Here is a 24592-nt window from a genome sequence, read left to right on the forward strand (position 1 = left end):
AATGTTAAATCCTCTCCTTTTATAAGCTTTCCTATGGTTTTTTTTCTCTTATGAGAGAGAATTACCTACTGAGAACCAAAATACCTTGTGGAAAAGCGTGACATTGTCCATTAATCCAGAAGCCATTCTAGAATTAAATCTGCCATGGAGCAATGCATAAGGTTCTGCTATTTCCGATCGCAATGTGGCTGCGGCTACTCGTCTTATATTGGAGTTTGGCATGGGGAGAAGTCGCTGGCGCCGTTGTGGAGCCGGTGCGCTACAATCTGACGATCCTTACGCATCTAGCAGGTGGGGGTGCTCGGCACAGATACGAGGGCATCGTATCCATCGATTTGGCAGTGAAAAAAGCCACCCGAAAATTCCACTTAAGCGCATTCGACATGAAGTTGTTCCTGCACAAAACTTGGTTGGTGCGATGGGCCAGTGGCAAGCGGATCAATGTGATCGCGATGAAGAGAAAAGCAATAAGTAATAGTGAAGTATTGCTAAAAGTGAAGGACAATCTCAATGCCGGCGAGACATACACACTGCACATGTTTTTCGCCGGCGAACTAAAGAGTTCGCAGCGCAACGGTTACTTTTCCGGTCACTATGACCGAACGCCACAGGTGTTCTACGCCTTGACGCGCTTGGAGCCGGATTACGCCCACACCGTGTTTCCCTGCTTCGATCTTGCCGAGTTCAGGACCCCCTTTAACGTAACCCTTGTGCACCACGAGAAATTCGTTGCGCTCAGCAATATGCCCGCCATCAGGGAGACACCACAGTAAGTACACAAAATGGGGCACTTTATCATAAACTTGAATTCCTGTTGTCCCATTGCAGCTCTGAGATGGCGGACTTTGTGTGGACCACGTTCATGCAGTCACCGCCGATGGCCACCTACCAGGTGATGTGGGCACTGCACCAGCTGGAAAAAGTGGCCACTGGCCACACGGCCTCGGGGGAAAAGGTCAACGTCTGGGCGAGACCGCAAATGAAGGAGAAGCTTGCCCAGGTGGCAAACATGACGCCGAGTCTGCTCAGCAGCTTTGAGTCCCTGTTCGGCTATCCATTGCGAAGGGATCCGGATTGGGGTGGCAAGTTGGATCATTTGGTACTGCCGGACTATACGGAAGTGGACAGCGGCAAGGGTCTGCTCGTTTACGGAGAGGATGAGGTGGTGGACTCACGCCTACAGGATATGCTGGCAGAGCAGTTGGCGCGCCAGTGGCTTGGAGTTATGGTGGCCACCTCCGACCTGGATAGATCATATGTACGCGACGGCATCAACTACTATTTGGCAATTCAGTTGGCTGCGATGCGGAACAACACGGGGCATAATATGACCCGCCTACTGGAAAGCCGTCTAGGGATCATGTTCTACGACTCGCTGCCCGAAACGAAGGCCCTTTCGAAGTCACAGTCACCCAGCAACAAGATGTTTCGCAAACACAAGATTGTTCTGATCACGCACATGCTTAAAACGGCTTTCGGCGACAAGATTTTCTTCGGAGGATTGCGAGGGTTCTTCGAGTCGTATGCCAACACTTCAGCTTCAGTCGACCAGCTGCTGGAGGAGTGGCAGCGAGCAGCCCGCCGACGCTACCAGCTGCCCGTTGCAGTGGTTCTGAGCACACTAATGGACACGTGGCTCACGCAACCAGGATACCCAATGCTCACCGTCCGGCGCGACGACCTCAACGACAAGGTGACCATCACGCAGAACCGCTATCAACAGAACGATATGGATGTGAATGCCAAGGAATGCTGGTGGCTGCCGGTCATGTACATCACCGCGTCCCAAAAACTGGCCCAGGTGGAGTGGATGGGTTGCCAAAACAAGAAGAAAGATGAACTAACGCTCACCAAAGTCGTTAATGCAAGTGAATGGCTGCTGCTGAATGTCGATGCTGCAGTGCCTGTTCGAGTTCTCTACGATCTTCAAGGCTGGCGACTGATTGCCGACGCACTGTCCACCCAGTTCACCCAGATTCCGGAGCTCAGCCGTGTCCAGCTGGTGGATGATGCCCTCGGAATGGCGTGGGTGGGTCAAATGCACTATAACATCACCGTAAATGTGATCAAGTATCTGGCAAATGAGACCAGCGTTCTGGTTTGGGAGCAGGCACTTATCCATCTGGAGAAGCTGCAGAGCGTCATGCAAATGAGTACGGGTTATAGGGTCTTTAAGGTGGGTATCAGTAAATCAAGTTAAATTAACATGTAACATAAAATCAATTTCATATTTCCAGCTTTTCATGCACAAACTCATTGAGCCAACTTTTAATGTAACATTGCAATTGCTTAAAACTAATCCAAAATCCAAAGAGAGTCAAGAAAAGAAGGCATGGGGTAAATCCTTGCCGGCGATAATGTACCGCCTGGCCTGCCAGTACGAAGTCAAAGAATGTTTGGCGGACGCTCAAGAGAAATTCAAGGCGGCAATGGGCCAGAAATCCGTATCATCCATTCCGGAGGGAGTTCAAGAAATGGTGCTCTGCAAAGGCATCCACCATGGCGTCGAGGACGATTGGCTAATGGTGCGGAACATGTTCTTTGAGGCCAAGGAGGATGATGAGGAGAAGGCCATCCTGCTTAACTCGCTGAGCTGCACCACCGAATATTGGGCGATGCAGAAGCTGTTCCGTTGGTCCCTCGACCGCAAAAAGGTTCCAAAAGCGCTGACCCTTGGCCTCTTGGCTGCCCTGATGCGCACCTACCTGGGCTACTACATGGGTCATCAGTTCCTCACCGATAACATAGGGCAAATCCTGAGTCGGTGAGAGGGTCGAAATAGTCAGCAAGGCTCCAAGTATATGACAATCTTGTTTTCAGCTTCTCCACCAACGAGCTTCAGTTCATTCTGAAGCCATTCGTCAATGCAGTGACCACCAAGGAAGAACTTGCAACGCTAAAAAGCTTTTTGCAAACGAAACTGCCCTCTTCGATGACCTCCAGTATAAATTCCATGCTGGATCCTGCAACTAAGACGCTCATATGGCGGAAGTTCCTGTATTTCGATCTCCTAAACGCTATTCGGAATAATGTAAAATAGTTGTATACGAAGTGTTTGAAATTGGCAAAAAGCAACGACTTAATACGCAAGTTATTAGGATATACATTGATATACGACAACGTCTTTATGTATATTCTTGAGAAATGTTTATCGAGGAGAACCGTCTTCTATAGTCTTATCCTATTCGATACTTTCAAATATAATATTCGAAACATAAAAATTGTTTTTGTACAAATTATCCAAAACATAACATTTATTCTTTTACAAATTCGAGTTGAAATCACTTAAATTGTTTTAAATGTACTGGACTCCTATCTGTAAACCATTTTGGAGTTTTCTGATAATTTTGAAAAGTGCAATCTAACAAAAAATCAATAAACTTTAATCTAATTTAATGATGCACTTTTAAGTTAAGCCACAAGTTCTTAAAGACAAAATATTGAATTAAACACAAGTTGTTAGTCCAGTACAATTATTATCACTATTTTTGATGTTTGTAGATTTTGGTCTGCCCAAATCTTCTGTTCATTTGAATCGTGTCCTAACTTAAAACTAACTTATTGTTATGTTAGGGAATGGTGCATATGTATGTACAGGGAGTATCTATCTGTTTGTTTAAAATCGAACATCACAGCATTGACATTTGCTTACAACTAGGGCGTAAGATTCATCTGGAGTGTTGGCTGCAAAATCAGGCATAGCACCGCTTGCGCAGGCTAATGTACATCATCACGCGGAAGAAGAGCATCAGCATGGCCAGTATGCCAAACTGGTGCAGAATCGAAACTTTTTCCACGTCTAAGAATTTCAGCAGCACGCGAGGATCGCTAAAATGGCAGTATATCTCATCGCAGTCGAGCTCCTCTCGGTGGAATCCAAAGACGGCCAGGATCAGGGAAACCACGCCCACCCGCACGTAGCTGAACTTCATCAGCAGCTGCATTCCGCCCGAAATCTGCGGCGCAAAGTCGAATCCGTAGACCGCCAGTCCCATTAAAGGTGCTATCATCATCGGACCCACCACACTGCCATTCTACAACGGGAGGAGAAGGGAGAGTGTCAGGAACGTTAGATTTTGACCAAAAGTATGCCCCAGAGACACGTTTAATATTTCTTGAATTTATAAAATTTCCTCCAGGCTTACAAGTGTAAAAGTTTTATAAAAAGACTTAATTCTTGTGAAGCTTTTGAAAACTAAGTTTCATAATCTTAAGAAATTTTTTAAGCTTCAGTAAACTGGTAAAAAAAAACTAAGTAAATCAAATATCTTCTTCTCCGTTTAAATATTTTTCGCTTTCTTTAAATTAACAAATGTCACTTTTGATTATTTTTGAATTTGTTTTTAATATCTGAGAACCAATACCATTTTCCTCAAACTATAATGTTTTAAATATATCGCAATATATCGTATAAATCGTACATTCTTTTGATGAATTTGTTTTTAAAAAATTTTAATAAATGCTTTTAAATAATTGTTTTTTTTTTTCATATTAAACGATTCAGAAACTATAGGATACCTGAATTTCTGCGTTAATAATAACTATACCCTTTGTAGGAAAAACAAGGGTGTAAAAAACCTAACTATTTAAGTCTACATGTATATACGTTTAGTTTTTCATATATAGTTGCTTTTTTGCTGACATAATTATATGATGCTGGAAAAAGATCTTACAATGAGTTAAGGTTAAAATAGGACTTTAAACTCACCGTTATGCTGAAGGTGGCGCCTATAGCTAGACCCATTCCTTCGGCCACCAGGGAAATCATCAGTCCGACGGCCACGAAAATGCAAAAGCGCCAGAATTGTTGGGGCAGACCGGACATCCAGTAGGTGACTGCCATGAAGGTGATGTTGAGAAGCACCTGAGTTGGCAGACGCGATACCGTCAAGGCCAAATAGTACGGGGGCAGACTATACCAGCGGTTGAAGGTCTCCTTCTTGACCACCTTCACCTCAGCGGGATCTGCAGGTTAAAAAGTAGTTAAGTTATATTTTATATTTATTACCGCAGAGGTAACTTAACATATACTTACAGCTCAAAATGGGCACCATCACCTGGGTGTAGACAATCATGAGGACGGCGCCGATGCAGAATTTGAGATGGTCGAACATGCGGGCACCTTGGTTGCCCAGTTGGAAGAATATCAGGCCGAAGAACACACCGCACAGCAGGTGGTGGAACAGTTGAATGGTCAGTGCCAAACGTGCCCTCGTAATCCGCAGCAGCATCACCCGCATGAGGACCACGAACTGTCGCATTCCTGATACCTCCCGCCGATCCGTATGGAGTCGTCTGGAGAAGGCCTTCACTTGCTCTAGAAGAGCACTAGTGCCTCCAATCAGAGACCCATCCGTTGAGGCTGCACTCCCGGCGAAAAAGGCTGGCAGAAACGGACGCTTCTGCTGCTCCACAAACATCGTGGTCACCGCCTGTTGGGATGCCAGCGAGGCACCCAACTGGTCCGACTGACTGGCCACATAGATCAGCTTGCCATTTTCAGTCAGCTCACTGAGTCCCGACACCAAATGGCCATCCTCCGCATCCACCAGCTCAATAACTGCAAATTTAAATTAAGAATTATATATATTCGTTTATTAAATATGAAAAATATACATAGAATTACCAAAGGGATAAAGTTATAATAGCTTAATCAATAATTCAATTCAATTTTTAACAGTCTTTAAGTTTAAGTATATTGTTAATAAAATGGATGAGTAAAAAAAATATATATTCTGACTATTCAAAATGTTGAATTGAATATTTAAAATAAATATTTAGTCATAATATTTACGACAAAGCATATTAAATTGCATGATTTAATATTAAAATACTTTAACTAATATGAAAATTGTTAGATTTAAAATGGTTACATTTAAATTATATTTTGTTTAAGTTAAATTATATTTTCAGATATTTTAATCCATTCCGAAAATATTCTAATGAAACACTTTAAAAAACGATAATATTTTCGTATTTAAAAAACTATAAAATATTTAAACTAAGTAAATAGTTGGGCTTACTACGTTTTTTTTACCAGTGTACTCTATTCGAAATCAAAATTTGGGAAAACATATCCACAGTGTTTAGTTAAGGCTAAGATCGATCTAAACATTTTCTTTTCCATTTTAAAGCCCTAACTTATTGAACCTATATATTTGTAAGACAAGACTTTTTAATATATATTCTTATGTTTAATAAATATATTAAAGCCAGAACTCACTGTAATCCGAGGGACTGTAATGTATGGGGCAGTCGAGCTGGGCCAGTTGCAGGAAGGGAATGGTGGCCCGGGGACTGCCCTGGTAGACGCAGTGGCCCTTGGCCAGGACGTAGATGCTGTCAAAGTAGTTGTAGATGGTCGCCGAGGGCTGGTGGATGGTGCAGACGATGGTGCGGCCCTCGTGGGCCATCGCCTGCAGCAGTCGGATGCACTGGGCCGCCGTCACCTCGTCCAGGCCGCTGGTTGGCTCGTCCAGGAAGAAGATGTTCGGATTGTCCACCAGCTCCAAGGCGATGGACAATCGCTTCCGTTCCCCGCCGCTCAGCTTCTCAGCCGTCACATTGCGCCGGTGATTGAGATGCAGATTCTCGAGGATGTCTGTCATGATCTCCGCCTTTTTGTGACGATGCTTCAGCTTCAAGTCACAGGCGAGGTTCATCAACTCCTCCACAGTCAGCAAAGTCTGATGGTGATCGTCCTGAGTGATATAGCAGGCATTGTCCCGCTTTATCTTTATGCTCCCCGTGACTCCGTCGCGTCTGAAATGTATATGAAAACATGATTTAATAAAATTGTCTACATTTCACAACTAAAATTATGACCTACATTTACATATGCTAACTATTCAATAGACATTAATTTCTTAAATATATTTTTTAAATATTATGAAAAAAACCAAATTATTTGTACATTTTAAGTAAAAATACATTTTTTTTTTGGTTATTTGAATTGCCTATTTTAATAAAATATAGTTTGGAAACTCAAACTGTTATTCATAAATTTTAATCTCTATAATTTGACAGATGTTTGTGTCAAAACAATTTCTAAGATTGTATCTTTATTTAGTTCTTTATCTTATTGTTCCCTTTGGGTTCCGAATAATATTTTCGCCGCAGAACAAAACAAAAACATTTTAAACCCAACCTAGACAACCATATCAACGAAATTCTGTTCTACAACGTAGAACTTTGTGACTTTACAAAAATATAGAACTCTAATAAAGTCCGAAAATTTCCACAACATTTTGCGGAATCGTCATTTTCAAGCAAATCTACGACATTTATTTGAAGGCGAAGGTTGTTTTGGTCCAGAATGGCATCAGATTACTGGAAATGTTTGTTTGCCTTTCCTCACCCCCCCAGAACCCTTCAGAACCCAGTTGACATTTCGCTTTTGAGTCGGAATCAAGTCAGCAAGAATTTGGCTTTAATCACCAGTCTGTTTAGCATAGAACCGGTTCGGTTTCGGCTTCCCAAATGATATGGCCTTTGTTTTGTTACACTTGAGCCCGGATGACGTTCTGAACATACCGTCGAGTGCAGTCGCGTCGAGTTGAGGTCGAGTCTGGTTTGGTTTATTGTGCTCACCTGAAACCCGAAATCGCATTAAGCAAACTGCTTTTTCCGGCTCCCGAGGGTCCCATGATCGCCGATAGCTGTCCATTCCGGAAACTGCCACTGACTCCGTTCAGAATTTGACGCTCTCCGGTGACGCGCCCTAAAAATAGATTATATGCAAATAAATATTCAATATAAATTATACAATCGACTGTTTAATAAGTAAATTCGTAATTGATTAATACAATAACAAATTCGATTCAAATCTATTCAAATAACTATTTAAAACTTAAAACTAGAATATGCTTAGCAACTTTCAATATAATCAATAGAACGAGTGAATCATAGAAAACAAAACCATTTGGTTTTAATATATTCTATTTATTACGTATAAACATTTATTTTTCTGGTTTATCTGGACGGATTTACCGAAAACGTAGAAGATAGATAACATAATAATAAGGGTTGGGAATGAAATAGATTAAGAAAATCAAGTTACATTTTTTTAATGATCCCATATTGTCAATGGGAAAAACAATTCACTTTCATTGTTTAGAATATGCAAAGTAAGATCACAGTCTCATATTTTGATAATTATAGTGTCACCGACTGACAGCGGAAAGATTCCCTAGATGACGGATAATGGGGCTTGAAAATATTGCATGACTGGCGAGATGGAAAACCAGCTTCCGCTCTGACTGTCTAAATTAAACCCTGAATTATAGGTATCCGCACGTAAATAACTTATTTCTATTTAAATTTGGCTACGGTGTGGCAAAGTTCATAATTACAGAATAATTTTAAGGGCATTGTTATATTTTTATATACTTTCCCCACAATAATTCACTATCGCAGTCCGAACCTGACCTGCATTTTTCTCGATCTGTCATGAATGAGTTACTATATGTGCCAATGCCTTGTCCGTTCTTATCAGCGGTGCAGTTTCTTTGTACTATGGGATAATGTTGAAGGTCGTAATCAAATAGCTCACGCAATAATAATAATGGATTCATTGGATGGTTTCGGTTTTCAATTTCCAGGGACGGTAACGCAGAGACTGATAATGATTGGTTTGATCTTGACACCAAGGATTAAAGATGATAAGCTCTTTAAATTATAATGTATACTCTGGCTTCTATTTTTAATGGTACTCAGGCGGAAGGAAATAAGCTTTTAGTTTAAGAAACGTTAATAAAATATTTATTGTTTAATAAGTAAATTAAATCTTTTCAATTTGTGTTTAATGAAACTCAGAAACTAGAAATGGTGAAGCTAAGCATTGTTTAATGTTTTAATGCAGAAGAGCTTTACAACCATTTTTAATGCCTTACTTGATTTCAATCCAACACAATCATTCTAACTGCAACCATATGTATGGACCATTTAGAGTACCAGGATCTTCCTTTTGGGTTTCCCGACTACCAAAATATGTGTGAGCATCAACTGGGTCAGGAAATGGTCAATATGTGACCCAGTTTTTACAGTTCTCGCCGCCAATTAACATTCATTGCGCAAACGAATCGCGCGGTTCGCGATCCAATTGTAGAAGGTCACTGACAAGTCGGAGTCTGCCGCAAATCCTATTATCGGAGTGTGTTTGCCAGCGACCAGTCTCCATATCAATTAGCCCCATATCAATTAGCCGGTGCCGTTAAGGCACGCCTTTTAAGTTTTCTGGCCACCACGTTCTAAGCACGCGCAGCGGCCAAAACATAAAAAAAAAAAAAAATGAAAAATGGTCAGCAAAAAATCGAACAATCAACAGTACGTTGGCTTGGCTGATTTTTCGAACCGTTTCCCCTCCTCAAACATTGTAAACCGCTGCTCCCACGATTCTACGTGAGTCACATAATGAGGCGTGACAATTTGTTGAAAAAATATCAAAAGATAATACGAGAAGCCGATTTGCTGGCATCAGACATCAGAAGCCGTTCTATTGCAAAAAGCTTAATTCTATTATTGACAAGTCACAGATTTTATAAATTTGGTTTTACCTATTTTAGGTTTATTCTAAAAATACTTTCAAAGATTGTTTTTGACAATATTGTACCACGACAAAAACAAGTCGCTTGGATGCATTGTATGATATTACTTTAAAAATAATATAACAAATAATATTCTTATTTTTGAATACAATTATTTTTTGTTTATTTTTAGATCCACTACAATCTACATTTTAATAATTTTTATTTTTTGCCATACTAATTATTGTTATTTGTATTATTTTCAGGTTTAGATACATTTCGTTTTCGAATCTCAATTAATTTTTTGTGTCTGCTTTACTTTTGCGAACTTTATTATAATTTTGGTATTTAACATTTTGGATATGCATCATTGCTTTTACTGGCTCATTATAATGGCTATTAAAATAAGATTATCGCAGGTTAAGAGTGTTAAATATAATGTTAGAATATTTTTGTGATTAACTTTACTATCAGTAAAAATTAGTCACCATCCCAAACATCTACAAACTATTAACTGAAAAAATATTTTCCAACTATCAGCAAAATATAAGACCAAAATGTGTGATCTTCATTTATTTGAGATTTCAAAAAAACATAACTCATTAATTGGCAACGCGAATCTGTGAATCTAAGTCAGATCGTTAGGTGAGTAGTCACCAAAAAAGCGAAGGGGAGGGCAGTGTTCCCTATTTGATGCAATTAAATCGACTCTACCTAATTAACACAGATTCATTAGCATTTCAATTGCGTTTGGGCCGATAAATGCGACATATAATGCAGCCTCTCACACTCAACAATAGAGTTGGGATCTGCTTTGCACCCTGGAATTGGAACCTTTGATCTTTGATCTAATATGTGGCTTACTCAGCCCTTCTGAATCATGAAAGTTATGCAATAATAGTGCTTAGAGTAATTAACTAGTGGGTATTACTCAACTTGAACAAAGGGTCTTTGAAATAATTGGTTTTATTTTAAATGGATTGGGAAGTATGCAATTTATTTAGCTATTTTTTAATAGATTAACGAGAGTTAATTGACTTATCGCCTAGCAGCTATTCGATTACTTAACTAAAATACTAAGTTAGCTCAATTTCAAAAATTCTAAAAATGCATCAAAATTACTTAGATTAGTTGTATAAAAATTCGGGCCTTTAAAATTGAAATACCTATATACACATCGTTTCATTATTGATAACGGTCCCCAATTTAATGCCAGAAGTAGTGTAAAATTCCATTTAATTTCCATATATATAAAATAGTCCAAAGTGAACCCCTTCTGAATGAACAAACCCGGACATTGACTCGCTGACTAATCCTAAATTGCCCTGGGCACTTGGAATGGAAAAGCGCACTCTCTGTCGCGGAACAGTAAAAAAAAAACGTGTTCAAGCGTTGGCGACTTTTGGAGGGGAAAATTATTCAATCAATGTTGGGCAATTTTCGCTTTTCACTGTGCGCCAACATAATATTTGCTGTTGTAGCTGCAATTGTTGCTGCTGGTGCCGATCATGCTGATGATGATGATGATAATGATGATGATGAGGTTGCTGATGTTTTTGTCGCCGACTCTACTGACCAACCATCTACTGTAGTTTCCATTGATGCGGGGCACATAGAGGAAGTCGCAATGTATCTACGATGTGGGAATATATGTACATACATATGTATGGAGATAAATATGTACGAAAAATATTAAGCTCACATGCTGCCTTCTGTGTACATATTTACTTGTACAGTGCGTTATAGTGCCGAGATTTTCCTGAAAACACGATACCTACTTGACCTACTGTTGTCACTCTAAGTTTAACAATGATTAGTTCACAATATGAAGCTTTAAACTTTTTTTAAGGTTTTTTAATTTTCTTTAAAATGTTTTTATTTTTAAATTAAATCAAAAGCAATTTGCCCGTTTGATAAAAATAAAGAGGTTCTTTCAAAACTTTTATTAAACTCTAAAGAACAAAATAAAAATGTCAACTATTTCCAAATGGCTTACATTATTTGTAAACACTGTTTATATGCATTCTCATGTTTATCGTTTAGTATTATATTTCACATGGCGACGACATTTGGCGAGATTTCGCAGTTCGTTGTTAGTTGCACGTTGCACATGGCGTATGAGCAATAATTAATCACCATTCGTACTTGAGTTTGACTCTGCAATGAGGAAGCTCAACTTCAAGCTTCAGGTAGCAGGTTGCAGTAGCGAAAAGTAAGTTATTGGTTAGTATCGTAGTTTCGCAAGCATTTCCCCTTTTCTCAAACTCAATTAAATTACAGTCAATTTGATTAAGTCAACAGAATTGCACAGATTGCATGGAAATGTCTAAAAGGCAACACACTTATTACAGACTGAAATTAAAATTTAATTCTTATCACATTTTTCAAGGGTATTCATGTGCTAATATGACAAATTCTTTACTTCAATTGTGATTATTTCATTGTTTTTGTTTCAATTTATAATAAGTATTAGGTTTCAAGTGCTTCGACATTAAGATAATTTATATCACTTTTTCTGCCCACTTTTACATCAACTGCCAATTATCAAGTATTCTTTAAGATATATGACTATAACTCACTTTAAGCCTTTAAGCATTACACAAGAAAAACCCTTAATAAGATGTATGGAATAAGTTAGCGTTGAAAAAATATGGTGCATTTGTTAGTGATAACAAAATACAAGTACATAAATAAGTCAGATAAACTAGTTGGAACGAGTATTCTAATTATATATAATAAAAGAGTTAATTTTCTAAACTTGACTTCGTAAAAAAAAGTTTATAAAACTCGACGCACATAAAAAATGAATGAAGTATATTAAATTGTATTATCACTAAGAAATTTTTATTTTTCTGATAGTTTTTCTATTTCACATTAAATTCATCATTTTTTCCAATTAGGAAATTGTCCACTATAGCATGGTTTTTCCATATATATACATACATTTAAAAAATTATCCCGTTCCGACAAATGGCAGTTTTAATTTCATTCATTCTGTTCAATCAACTGTTCCCCACCAGAATGAACTTGACGTTCTGACAAATGCAATTTAGTATCCAATCCACTTGATTTTATGTCAATGGCATGCATGGCCGGCGAATCCGCACTCAAGTTTGAACTTTCACCCAAACAAGGCAGTAACCAAGGGTTGTGGCCATAAACGTGGCCCAGAACGTAAACCATTTCAGCCGAGTGTGACGAATGTTATTTCGAATAAACCTTTGAGCAAATGAATCAAGTTGTGCAATTGACATTAGAAATAGAGGCAAAGAAAAGGCCAAAAGAGCAAACTAGCTGGCCCCCACAATAATGGAGCACTTAGCACTTGGCCAGACAACTACTTGACCATTTACAAGATAACTACCTCCGCCGGCGATGAAAACATTGCACACAGCACATTAAACAAAGTCAACTTTGATGTACTCTCGAATGCAAACAAAAACCTTTGCAACCGAAAAACACATTTCGTACAAATATTTAACACTTTGCAGACATTTTGCAGACATTTGGCAATGCAGCCATTAGCGAATTATTTCGTTTCGTTACAGATTTACACTTTTATACGTTACATTTAATTATAAAATAACCCATTAAACTAAATGTACTCTAAATGGCTACTCTGGTTAACAAAAGAAAATAAATTATGATTTAACCTATTAAACTAAATATGATATCATAAAGCTTAAAGCGAGTGTGACTGAAAGTTAGTGGCACTTAAATTAGCTAAGGTCTTATGGAATTTATAACAAGAAAAATAAAACCTTTTTAAGGTCTTACCAAAGTAAAATAAATTAATCTGATGAAATATATTTGTCAGACCATTAAATCTAATTCAATAAATCTTATAAACAGACAGGGTCAACAAATGGCATATTGCTTTAAATAATTAAATAATTGAATATCAATTAAATACAAGTGCCAAGATCGTGTTACTCACAGAAATTCTTGCGCTCCTTGACGGTGTAGAAGACATCCTGGAACTCCACATCTTTGGACTGTTTGGCGAGAAGGTTTTGCGACTGCTCCATGGCGAGTTTGTGACGGATTTGTTTATTGCTATTTAATGCCGCTTTCAAAAACTCATATATTAATGAACGACGCGGGTGGCAAGACGAATGCGACGGGAATGGAGCCCCGGATTTTCACTGATGGACTCGTATACGTAGATACGTTTGCTCGTTCGCATCTACAAGATACGTGCGCCGAGTGCCGAATGTGTCATTACCTACCGCACCAAAGTCGGAATTGGAATGGGTGCTGCTGGATCTCTTGCTGCCGCACGGTTATTTATTTATATTTTGTACACTTTTTTATTTTTTTGTACTTTTGCCAGCTCGGCGATTATTATTGTTGTGTTTCTGCTTTCTGCTTTCTGGCTTTTGATTCTGTTATTGTTCCTCTTTATGCACGCATGCTCGTGTGATTGCAGATTTATTACCCGTTTTGTTTTGATCGCACTGGCGTTTTACGCGCTGCAAATAAAAATTAATCATTATAGATTTTGAAATGCGTGGGAGAAGAAGCGTGGCAAAATTAGTCAAAATAAAAATGTATACCACTTATCAACTTGTTGGGTGGCCTTGAATTCCACACCTCAACGACGACCTGATAAAGGCTTTTTGGGGGTTATTCTAACTGCATATGTGTTTGCACAATTGTGTTTTATTTTTAAGTGCCATCACACGGATACTTTCTTTCTTTGCATTTAACGAAAATTCTAGGGTCATATACATAAGTATTAAAAAAATGTAAAACCCTAATTATAATTTGCCATTCCTTACTTTAAGAAATAATATTAGCTGTCAACTCATCTAAATTGTTAAATGAACTTAAATAAGGAAATGGTTTGCTCTTAGCAATTATCTTTTTCAAGTTCAAGTTCTACAATTACCGATCAAGTCTATGACCCACAGAACCATATGCCAATGCTAAAAAGAAAAGAAAAACTAGTTACTTAGAATAAAGAGTGTTAAGTATGACTTTGCAAGCTTAGTAATAAACATTTCGAATAAAAATATAATTTGCACAACTGAAAGATTATTTAACAGTACAATTATTTAACTTAAAACGAAGCATTGCGAATTTAAAGAAAAAACCCACTTTATTATAACATTAACATAATAATTATAGGGTGCAAACAACATAGTTCATAGGGCGTTATGAGAATCAACCACTAACGAGATTTAATCGACGACACCACCGACAAAAGTGACAGACGGATCACGAACATTTCGCTACGGGGTGGAGCTTTATTAATATCGCAGATTTATCACGTTTTCACAGTTGCAATTCGCTTCGCTCGCAGCCGATTAAATTAAACAATTACTTTCATTTGCGAAAAATAAGATTTTATTTTATTTACAGTATCAGAATAAAGTAGGATTGTTGCCAGCGGCTAATAAATGAATGCCATAACGTGTGTCGGGGAATTATTTATCTGATTTAAATGTAAATAGTTATGTATTAAATATTCAAAACATTCCCAATACCTTAATGATTTGCTCCTGTCTGGCAGCTAAACAGCCATTAATATATTCAGAGTTCGCCGATATTTGTCGTCAAAATTGAATTGTTTTTGTCTTATTTACTTATTTAATGTTTTTGGCGTCATCGGATTCACTGGCGCCGACTGGCTAAATGCAAAAAAAAAAAAACCCGTTCTGGTTTCTGGAGAAAAAGCCATTTGAGACCAGAATCTACATTAATTTTTACGGGATGGATCCGAAACAAAAAAAAGGGGCAAAATGCATCCAAAAAAACACTAATTCAAAACAAGGAAATAAACAATGTGGGGATAAAAGATTGGCTAATTGAAAGCTTAAACATGCATGCCCATCTACACTCAGCTCAGCAACTTATGCTAATTTCCCGTCCACTGTTAGATTTATTTTTTATTCTATTTGGTGTATTCTGTGACGTCAGGTGGCAACAGAAGCACATCACATTGGCTAGACTCTTGACCCCCGACAACTCGTTTAGCATACACAGAAATTAGCTAACACAGCCCATGAGGAAACCAACAAACCAGCAATTGGCTTCAAGCAAATCACTTAAAAATAATTTCTCAATTTCTGACAGATTGTCGAAATATTTGTTAAAACCAGTCATTAGTTAACCACAAAAATCCCCGAATATAAATATATTTCTTAAGAACAAATGCACTCATTAATAAACAAATATATTGAAGTCGAAGAAAATATAAATTATTCATAAAAAAATTATTAAGAAAGAATTTCAAAAACTTTACTGTTTTTATGGAATTATCTACTTTTTGCACACTATATTTTTTGCCTAAATATGCATATGAAATCAGATGTAAGGCAAAAAACTCAGCCAATTAAGGGAGGTGCATACAATTCACTTTCCAAAGTATATTGGATTGTAACCACGTCACGTAAAAGCGCAGTCCATTTTATTCAGCAATCGACAATGAAAATCAGTAAATTGGTTAATCACTTGTTTACGTTTAATTACTCATTGGAGTCATAGGTCAGTGAGGGAAAGAAATAGGTTTTCTTTGTTTAAAATTGACTCACTATAATATATGTATATCCAATTTAACAATTTAACAAAAGCAAACGGTTCTAGTCTGATTTGCATGTGACGGATGTTATTTGATAATAGTTAAATTATAATGACTGAAGCTTTAGCAGCGTAGACAATCAATTAAAGTTGGGATTTATTTTTGTTTGACATTTAACTAAATAGTTAGGTTAATTAAATTTTATATTCACTTGTGAAATGATAAATAGGGAGATGTTTTAAGTAATTAATTTTAATAACTATTAAACTGATACATTTTAAAGATTTTTTTTTTTGCTTTCATTTTAAATTGCCCAGTTTTGCAGCTTTTTACGTTGTGAATATTAAAATTCTTTACTTAAAGCAAAACGTGTTATTTTTTAAATTTTATTTTATTGCACTTCGTAAAACTTTAGAATTCGAGTATTATTGCAATGCCAGTTCTTTACATGTTTAAAGATAACAAAAGAATATCGGGAATTATATTCAGCGTTAATGTATAAATTGCTGCAGTATTTATGCATTTAAGTTAAAATATTTCGTGATAAATCGAAATAACTTATTTTTGCATTGTTGCACATCCAACTTTTTAAAACAAATGACTTTCTTTGTGGACAAATCCAAAATAATCGAAACCCCACACAAAAACAGCTTGTTTGCTAAAATTAATTTGATTGGCATATGCACTGCAGATAGATCTAATCTGATTGATTTTTTGTGTTCACTTCTTACATTGGAATTTGTTGTGTAACGCTTTTTAAAATTGTTCCGCGAAGTTTACTGGAATTTGCCGAGGATAAGACGATGTAAACTATATATGTACTATTGAAGCGCGATACTGAAAAAACGCGTCCACTCTCGCCGGCGCTGTGAACACAACTGGCACTTAGTCGGTATGTGAAGTCGCAGTCCAACGGGTTCCCCAAATAAAATGGTTAGTCGCAGTACGGAGAGGAATTTTAGATATACGTTATTGGACCAGTAATTTAGCATATTTAATCAAAGTCTCTAAGTATGCTTCATTTATATATTAATAAGAAGAAACAAATAGAATATATAATATTTCACAATTTAATTTTATATTCGAGACTCAAGAAGTTTATTAAGTTGTATTTTTTGTAACCATATCAGAAATAAGTAGATTTCCTTCAAAGAATTCCCTGGTTAAATTGTCTTTTTATTTTGTAAGCAAGTTTACACATTACATATGTAAGTACTTCAGAAACAAAACTTTTATCTTTGGATCTCTAAATAAAAATAAGTAGATTACGTCGAAGTTAATTTAAAGTATAAATGAAATGATAGCTCCAAATATATTGTTATAAAACTTAATTCATTATGAAAACATGATAAATTTTACAAAACTTTTAAAAAATGACCAAAAATTTTATTCGCTTGAGATATGTTCTCAGATATCAAATTTAAAAGCTAAATTAATTTTACAATCAACACTTAAAATATATGTCCTAATGCCTAAGTAAGGTTCAAATCGTTTCAAAACCCCGCCTAATTTATCGATAAAAAAAAACAAGCAAAATAAAATATACCAAGGCTTAAAAAAAATACCGTAGGGTGAAATGTATCACTATTTGGAACGCTTTTCAACACTGGCAACAAATTTAAAAAGAAACAACTTTTACTTTAACTAATTTAAATTTGAATTTTACCTTCTTTGTGTAATTTGACTTGAAGGCCCCTTTTACGATTAAGTTCTTGCAGTTGAGAGCTTCAAATAACTTTATTGGCCATTCGCTTTGGCGAATCGGCTTCTTGTCACTTCACCAGGTGATAGGACAGCCTTTATCATGGTACCAAGTCCATCGTGTGTATGTACAAAATAATTACTAAAATACAATTCTCGTGCGGCCCGAGACGTCTTGACTAGGCTGAGGAGCTTTGATTTGCGGAAGGAACAGGAACAGGAACCTTCACTACACTAGCATTGGATGCTACTATGATATCTGACAGCATTGCGCCTTTCTGGCCATGTTTTGGCCACCATGTTCCCAATGTGTCTGCAAATATATAGATGAGAGATGGTGAGTGGTGCGGCAGGACAAGGGGGTTTAGCAGGTGGATTATGTGCTTATAGAGAGTCTGAGAGAGTGTACTGGAGTGGCCATTTAATCTAATTTAATCCATTTGTTTATTGCCATTGGTTTAACAAGTGAAGGATGCAAATTTCAAACTCTAGCCAGTGGGCCCGCGGCTCTACAGATGATTGTTTTTCTGTTGCTGTGCGAAATAAAATAAAACGAGAAACAAAGAATCAAATCAAAATGGGTAAATTATCAGAGTTAATGTTAGCTACAATGAACAAACAAATGTTAAGTAGTGGTTTGGTCGCTCAAAATATCTGAAATTGCACCCGATTGCCAGCAATTAAATGGCAATCGGGTGTTGGTTGAAACAGTGATCCAATTTAGATTGCGACTCCCAGTTTCTTGGATTATATAACTTTATTAATTTCAATTTAAATACGAACAAGTCCCAAATAAGTAAACCGAAATAATTAGCAGCGAACAAATATCAAAGTGAGTTTTAATATACTCTGACACGTCTAGCGTTGGTGGATTTCCCTCGCAAATTGCTTGTATTTTGGCATTTTTCATTATAGTATAGCTACGTGTGTATAATTGATTGCTTTTCGAATTGATTTTCAGTGATAATTTCCATATTTGGGCTACGAGAGAGCCTACTCGTATAACTCTCAGTGTGACTCGCTTACTGCGCTTGGAATTTCATTAAATACGCTTCAATCATGTTCAGCTGCTCTGTATTTCGTAATCGTTGGAATGCAACGGGCTGGGTCGGGGGCTTTCGTACGTTCTAAGAGTGCTAAGGTTCAGTGGAAATTAGTTTACCCATTTACTGATTATGTCCTGTAATCGAGAAGAGCAGAGTGAGCGTAATGAAGTTCTTTATAGCGTTTCGATTGCCACGGGAATTCCGAATGACGCCCAGTGCGCCCCACTCACCTTGACGTCATCCATTTCGTCGTCGGAGGACGAGTGCGACAGTCCGTTGTACGTCTTGAACGTCACATTCTTCATGAACGACTTGAGCAGACTGGCGCTCAGCTGGCCAAACTTGTACGGCACCACGGGATCGTAGTCACCGTGTGCCTGGAAGATCGGCACATCCTCACTGTTCACTTTGGCGCCGGGGAACTGCTTGTGCAGCGGCAGCCAGCATGACAGGGCCACCACGCCGGCCAGCGGCTGGTCGTACGTCAGCGCCGAGTACAATGCCAGAGCTCCGCCCTGCGAGAATCCGCCCAACACAATCCGGTTCGCCGGGATGCCGGCACTAATCTCCTTCTGAATCATACCGTGCACATTGTCTCGGGCCGACTGGATGCCCGGCTCGTCCTCGGGCCCACCGATGTCCAGGGTCTTCAGGTCAAACCACGAGGGCATCCGGAAGCCGGCGTTCAGCGAAACGGGCTGTGTGGGCGCCGTGGGGCAGATGACCTTCATGAAGGGTGGGCGAATGGCGGCCAGGGCGCTGCTCCAGCCATGACTGTAAGACAAAATATCAATTAGTATAGAGATAAGCACATGAGAATATGTGAAATGTTGCAAGTACTACACAATTGAATAGTAGAAAAACAATTAAGCCAAAAATTAAATTTGTAATACTGGTGAAACTACAAGTACTTAAAAGCTTACAGATTTTGTTACATTTATAGACCTATGCTTAAAAACTTTGGAAACTTTTGTTCTTGGAGAATAAATATTTAAAGGCCCTTACACATATTTGAGTATATTGGCAGCTGGAAATATTCAATTTAGCTTGAAATTCCGGAACTCCCGATGGACTTCTTATCAGAAACATAAATCTGTAGAACTATACACACATACATAATAACCATTTCGCTATGTACTCCACTTAACTTGGAGAATCGTGAAATAATATTACCCTGGGGAACCATAAACGCTAGCCACATCAGTCATAAACTTAAATTTAAGAATTCGAAACTTCTCTGAGGACTTACAATCTTTAAAATGAATGTATACAAAAATTAATACATAACACAAATGTGAAACAAATCTCTATTAATCTACTATACTACACTGTGAAACTATTAATACAAATACGTAATTTAATCGATTTTAATTGAAGAATTCAAAACTTCTTTTAAGGCCATCTAATCTATCAAATATTAGAAATATCTAGTGAATGTGCCTTTCTAGATATCAGATTGTGGTTGGTAGAGTGCTATTATTTTAAATGGGGATGTAGTCCCCACTTACCCCGTGTCTCCCAGGCCGTGCATGAAGATCAGCTGGAATGTACACACACTGGGGATTAGTTTAGATCCCGAAACAAGACTACGCCGGAAAACTCACCGTGGCGGTTTGCTTGGCCGTGGCCTCAACGATGACCGGTGCAGCCATGCCTTTTTAGTCTAGTTTAGCCTCTTTTGGGGACGCACTTTTCCAGGTACTCTGCGATTTGGCGACTTGGCGTTGCTTTCGTCGTTCTTTTTTGTTTTAGCTGTGTCAGCGGATTTCTGCAATGCAAACAAACACACCGCATCTCGCGTATTAGTTATGTCACGTTGTAAACGCAAAGCAAAATTAGTAATATTGATTTTACGATGGCAAAATGACAACACGTCGCCGGCAGGGGAAAAGTTCGAAGTTAATTCAAGATATTTCTTATAACTTGGATATGGATCACTTTGGGCGAATAAGGTCCTGCACCACGTACCAGGTAATTGCCGGGAGGTCTTGTTAATTTGTTTAATTTCGCTCAACTACGACAATTTGTCAGCCTAAAAGTTCAGAGCTAGAGGTGGAGTAACATCGATACATTGTGTAATCGATGTTTTTAAAAACATCGGTGTCATCGATGTTTGGCGGGACAGCATCGATGTTTTCGAATTATCGATATATATCGTAAACAAGTACAATTTAAAAAAAAATCTATAAGCTTTATGGAAACAAATTAAAAAATGTTTAGTCATTTGTTTATTTAAGTTGACTTTAAATTTCAAAACATTTTTTACTTGACCTTTTAAATTCATACAATGCAACTAAAATATATTTGGCCAACTCCCTTATTAAAAGAAATAAAACACTATTTTAAGCGGAGTCTTTTACTCTTAAAAATTCACAATTAAATGCACTATGAGGACATGGAGGGGAATGGATTTTGCTTGGACACGACCAGCTTGTTGTGGGCGTGGGAGATGTAGCCCTTGATCTTTCCCTCGTAGATCAGATTGGCCACGATGCAATGCGTTTCGTCCAGGGAAACATCGGTCAAGCCCACAAACTGTAGCGCCGAGAGGAAGTCGCCCATGTCCAGCTGATGGGTCTGACGGATGGCGAACACCTTCTTGAACAGATTCCGGTACACGATGAACTTAAGCTTCTCCACCAAAAGATAGATTCCACTTCGGATCAGCACCAGCTCCTGATCCCTGACGATCTCATCGAAGCGATTCACATTGCCCGCCTTGAGAGCCAGTGCAAGATCGTGGAACAGCAGGAGATCGTAGCGCTGCAGGAGAGACTTGCTGGGCAGGTAGCCCAGCAGCATCTTCACCGGCACCAGGTAGATGAGAATCAGCCGCTTGTTGCTGGCAAACCGATCCGGGCAGTTGCTAAACGCATACGACAGATCCTGCACAGCGGCCTGGTAGTTGGAGTCGAACATGGCCCGTCTGCCCACGAAATACTTGTAGGTGATCTGCTCCGGCAGCGGGAAGGAGTCCTTGAAGACACAGTTGTCGATGGCGCGGATGAGGGGTTTGCACAGATGCAGCTTATTGATGCGGAAGTAGATCTTGAAGAGCTGGTTGACCAGGTTCATCATGCCCAGACGCTTGGTATCCTCCTCGGAGGCGCGTCCGTCGGCGGCGCAAACGCGGAAGCAGGCCATCATGCAGTCGGCGGCCTTTTCCAGCACATGACCGGGTGTGAATCCGCGACAATGCTTCTCGCAGGCCTGCGCCAGGTACCTCAAGTCCAGGCACACGCGATACATCAGGGGAAGGCACCAGTTCTCGTCCTTGAGCTGTTGCAGCAGCCTCACCACCGCTCCACAGGCTGCCGCCTGTTGCGTGTAGGCCTCCATGTAGCCGGGAGGCTCCTGGGCCAGGTGATACAGCACTTTCATGTGGGCGGACACCACTTCGTCCAGCGGTGGCTTCAGGAACCGGTCCACCAGCTTCTCCGGCTGCGCGATATACAGGTTGTGGTTCTGCACGTGCACGTCGCGAAGCGAGAGGTGAGTTCCCAAGGACTCGCCATCGCAATCCTGGGCGGAGTGCAGCACGCCGGATAAATAGTTATTTACGCTGCCAAACATTGTTTTGTTTTTTGGCTGGCGGCAGTTTTAGTGGTGACAATCAATGGCACTATCGCTAAATGCGTTGGTAATCGATAGTATCGAGCTAGCGAAGTTACCAATAGTTTTTAAACATAGTTTTCTAATTTGTAACTATATATTTATTATTTTTAGCAAAGCTATCAAATACTTTGGACTAGAAATTTAGTTATTTTGTCTCCATATTTTATAATAATAATATTTTAAAATATTACTATTTGTTTAAGGCGCTGCAACATTAATACAGGCAAAAACACTTGTGGAATATTAAACCACATTTAAAAAAAAAAACTTAAGCATGAGAATATTTTGATTGAAATTAGCTGAACATTTTGCAAAATCTCCTAACCGGCGAATCGATAGTGTTCCGCGAAGGTCTTTTGCTTGCCCAAAAGTTTCTAAATTTAAACAATTTACATATATATAGCTGTGATAGAAAAACTATGACAAGAAATGTAGTGTTTTTAGATAGTTTAACAGGCTTTTGAGTTTAGTTCATTCAGTAAATTACAAATTTAAGCTTAAAAAAGCGAGTACCATATCCACAATTCTCAAGAAGCGGAAAGATATCGGAGGTTTAAAAAATCCGAGATGTCGACGCCATATTTTCTTTTAAGTAATGGAAAAAATATGCCAATGATTGGTCTTGGAACATGGCGGGTAGGTATGCCCATATAATGTTATTTTAATATTTGGCCAACAGAAAAGTGCATTTACAATGCATTTTTTACGGTCAATGTCAAAGCTCTTTAAGGTTATCCAAAAGCTTTAGCTCTTCTTCTTGTTCTTCCCCCATTTAAGAGCCCCCCAGAAGTCCTCACCCAGGCGGTAAAGGATGCCATCGACATAGGATATCGTCACTTTGACTGCGCCCACATATACGGAAATGAGGCACAGGTGGGTGCAGCTCTTCGCGAGAAAATGGATGAGGGCGTGGTAACACGGTAGGGGATCAAGTATTTAAGTAATGAAATCCAATCTTAAATTCCAAATTATACAGCGATAATCTCTTCATTACGAGCAAACTTTGGAACACCTACCACAAGCCGGAGTTAGTGCGATCCGCCTGCGAGACTAGTATGAGAAATTTGGGAGTGGACTACCTGGATCTCTACCTGATGCACTGGCCCATGGCCTACAAGTCGGGCGAGAACCTTTATCCCACCTGTCCGGACACGAATAAGGCTGTCTTCGAGGACATCGACTACGTGGACACCTGGCGGGCCATGGAGGATCTGGTGGATGAGGGACTGTGCCAGGCCATCGGGGTGTCCAACTTTAATGAGCAACAGATCACCAGGCTACTGAGTGTGGCGAAGTTGAAGCCGGTGGTTCTGCAGATCGAGTGCCACCCGTACTTGAGTCAGAAGCCATTGATCACCCTCTGCTATGACAATGCCATTGCTGTAACTGCCTATAGCTGCCTGGGATCGGGACACACGCCCTACGAAAAACCCGGGGCTTATCCACTGCTTCAGCACCCAACCATCCTGGCTATAGCCGAGAAATACGAAAGGACACCGGCGCAGGTTGAGATATCTATATAAGCAAAACCGAAAAAAAAATATTATTTACCTCATTAATCCAGGTGCTCCTCCGCTATCAGACACAATCGGGCATCATCGTTATCCCGCGATCCGTGAGCAAACAGCATATGCTGGACAACTTTAAGCGAATCTGGGACTTTGAACTGGCTATCGACGATGTCAAGGCTATTTATGATCTGGACTGTAATGGTCGTTTTATGACCATGAAAGCGTAAGTTCAACTCGTATTGTAGGTTATATTCTCTACATTTTCTATATCCTTGAGTGGAAAAGTTTTTATATTCTTACTCGATTTTATTAATTACATTACATGGGTCAAATATTTATCATCTAATATTTGCAATATTTTGCTCCTTAGGGCCTATGGACATCCCCACCATCCGTTTGAGCCTGTACAGACGATATAAGTCAATTTTCCAGACTGGAAGTAATATATCTTAAAAGTGTTAAAAAAAATTTGTGATAAGTTTCATTTCATAAATGATCATATTAGCTACCTCTTTAAATTACAGATGAGAAAAAACTAAGGAACCATGCAAGAACTTATGTTTGGCAATTTATAATTACTTGATAATAGTTATAATAAAAATGTTATCTTTTAAAGACTCCAAAACTATCTCTATTATCCAACATTTATTCATTATTGTATTTGCCTTACAA

General features: G+C 38.8%; 5 protein-coding genes across 9 annotated transcripts; 2 read left to right on the plus strand and 3 right to left on the minus strand.

Annotated features, from left to right (window-relative positions):
• The first annotated feature begins 40 nt into the window (after positions 1–40).
• On the plus strand, positions 41–3221 carry LOC108135584 (aminopeptidase Q). Its single transcript, XM_017256379.1, has 4 exons — positions 41–769; positions 829–2176; positions 2238–2764; positions 2821–3221. The coding sequence occupies exons 1-4, from the start codon at positions 153–155 to the stop codon at positions 3038–3040; spliced, it is 2712 nt and encodes a 903-aa protein (XP_017111868.1). The 5' UTR covers positions 41–152; the 3' UTR covers positions 3041–3221.
• LOC108135585 (ATP-binding cassette sub-family G member 1) lies at positions 3222–17732 on the minus strand. Of its 2 annotated transcripts, none has more exons than XM_017256381.2 (7): positions 17714–17732; positions 13462–13996; positions 7591–7720; positions 6224–6762; positions 5036–5560; positions 4709–4965; positions 3222–4034 (listed from the first exon to the last, which is right to left on the minus strand). In XM_017256381.2, the coding sequence occupies exons 2-7, from the start codon at positions 13550–13552 to the stop codon at positions 3693–3695; spliced, it is 1884 nt and encodes a 627-aa protein (XP_017111870.1). In that variant the 5' UTR covers positions 13553–13996; positions 17714–17732; the 3' UTR covers positions 3222–3692. The 2 variants fall into 2 exon arrangements, with proteins under 2 accessions (XP_017111870.1, XP_017111869.1); XM_017256380.2 differs by lacking the exon at positions 17714–17732 and adding an exon at positions 16779–16924.
• A 204-nt stretch (positions 17733–17936) lies between these two features.
• Positions 17937–20876, minus strand: LOC108135587 (acyl-protein thioesterase 1). Of its 4 annotated transcripts, none has more exons than XM_017256385.2 (6): positions 20763–20876; positions 20399–20562; positions 20303–20334; positions 19025–19568; positions 18911–18965; positions 17937–18061 (listed from the first exon to the last, which is right to left on the minus strand). In XM_017256385.2, the coding sequence occupies exons 2-5, from the start codon at positions 20444–20446 to the stop codon at positions 18915–18917; spliced, it is 675 nt and encodes a 224-aa protein (XP_017111874.1). In that variant the 5' UTR covers positions 20447–20562; positions 20763–20876; the 3' UTR covers positions 17937–18061; positions 18911–18914. The 4 variants fall into 4 exon arrangements, with proteins under 4 accessions (XP_017111874.1, XP_017111875.1, XP_017111873.1 ...); XM_017256386.2 differs by lacking the exon at positions 17937–18061 and adding an exon at positions 18169–18281 and having other exon boundaries at positions 18911–18928; XM_017256384.2 differs by lacking the exon at positions 17937–18061 and adding an exon at positions 18169–18281.
• Positions 20877–21134: 258 nt separating this feature from the next.
• LOC108135500 (PCI domain-containing protein 2 homolog) lies at positions 21135–22399 on the minus strand. Its single transcript, XM_017256243.2, has one exon. It carries the CDS (start codon positions 22365–22367, stop codon positions 21180–21182), a length of 1188 nt encoding a protein of 395 aa, XP_017111732.1. The 5' UTR covers positions 22368–22399; the 3' UTR covers positions 21135–21179.
• Positions 22400–22827: 428 nt separating this feature from the next.
• Positions 22828–24539, plus strand: LOC108135519 (aldo-keto reductase family 1 member B1). The gene is made up of 5 exons (XM_017256265.2): positions 22828–23045; positions 23187–23329; positions 23386–23914; positions 23974–24143; positions 24291–24539. The coding sequence occupies exons 1-5, from the start codon at positions 22977–22979 to the stop codon at positions 24337–24339; spliced, it is 960 nt and encodes a 319-aa protein (XP_017111754.1). The 5' UTR covers positions 22828–22976; the 3' UTR covers positions 24340–24539.
• Positions 24540–24592: the final 53 nt, after the last annotated feature.

The sequence above is a fragment of the Drosophila elegans genome, unplaced genomic scaffold (genome assembly GCF_018152505.1).
Source record: "Drosophila elegans isolate 14027-0461.03 unplaced genomic scaffold, ASM1815250v1 contig_208, whole genome shotgun sequence".
NCBI lineage: Eukaryota > Metazoa > Arthropoda > Insecta > Diptera > Drosophilidae > Drosophila > Drosophila elegans.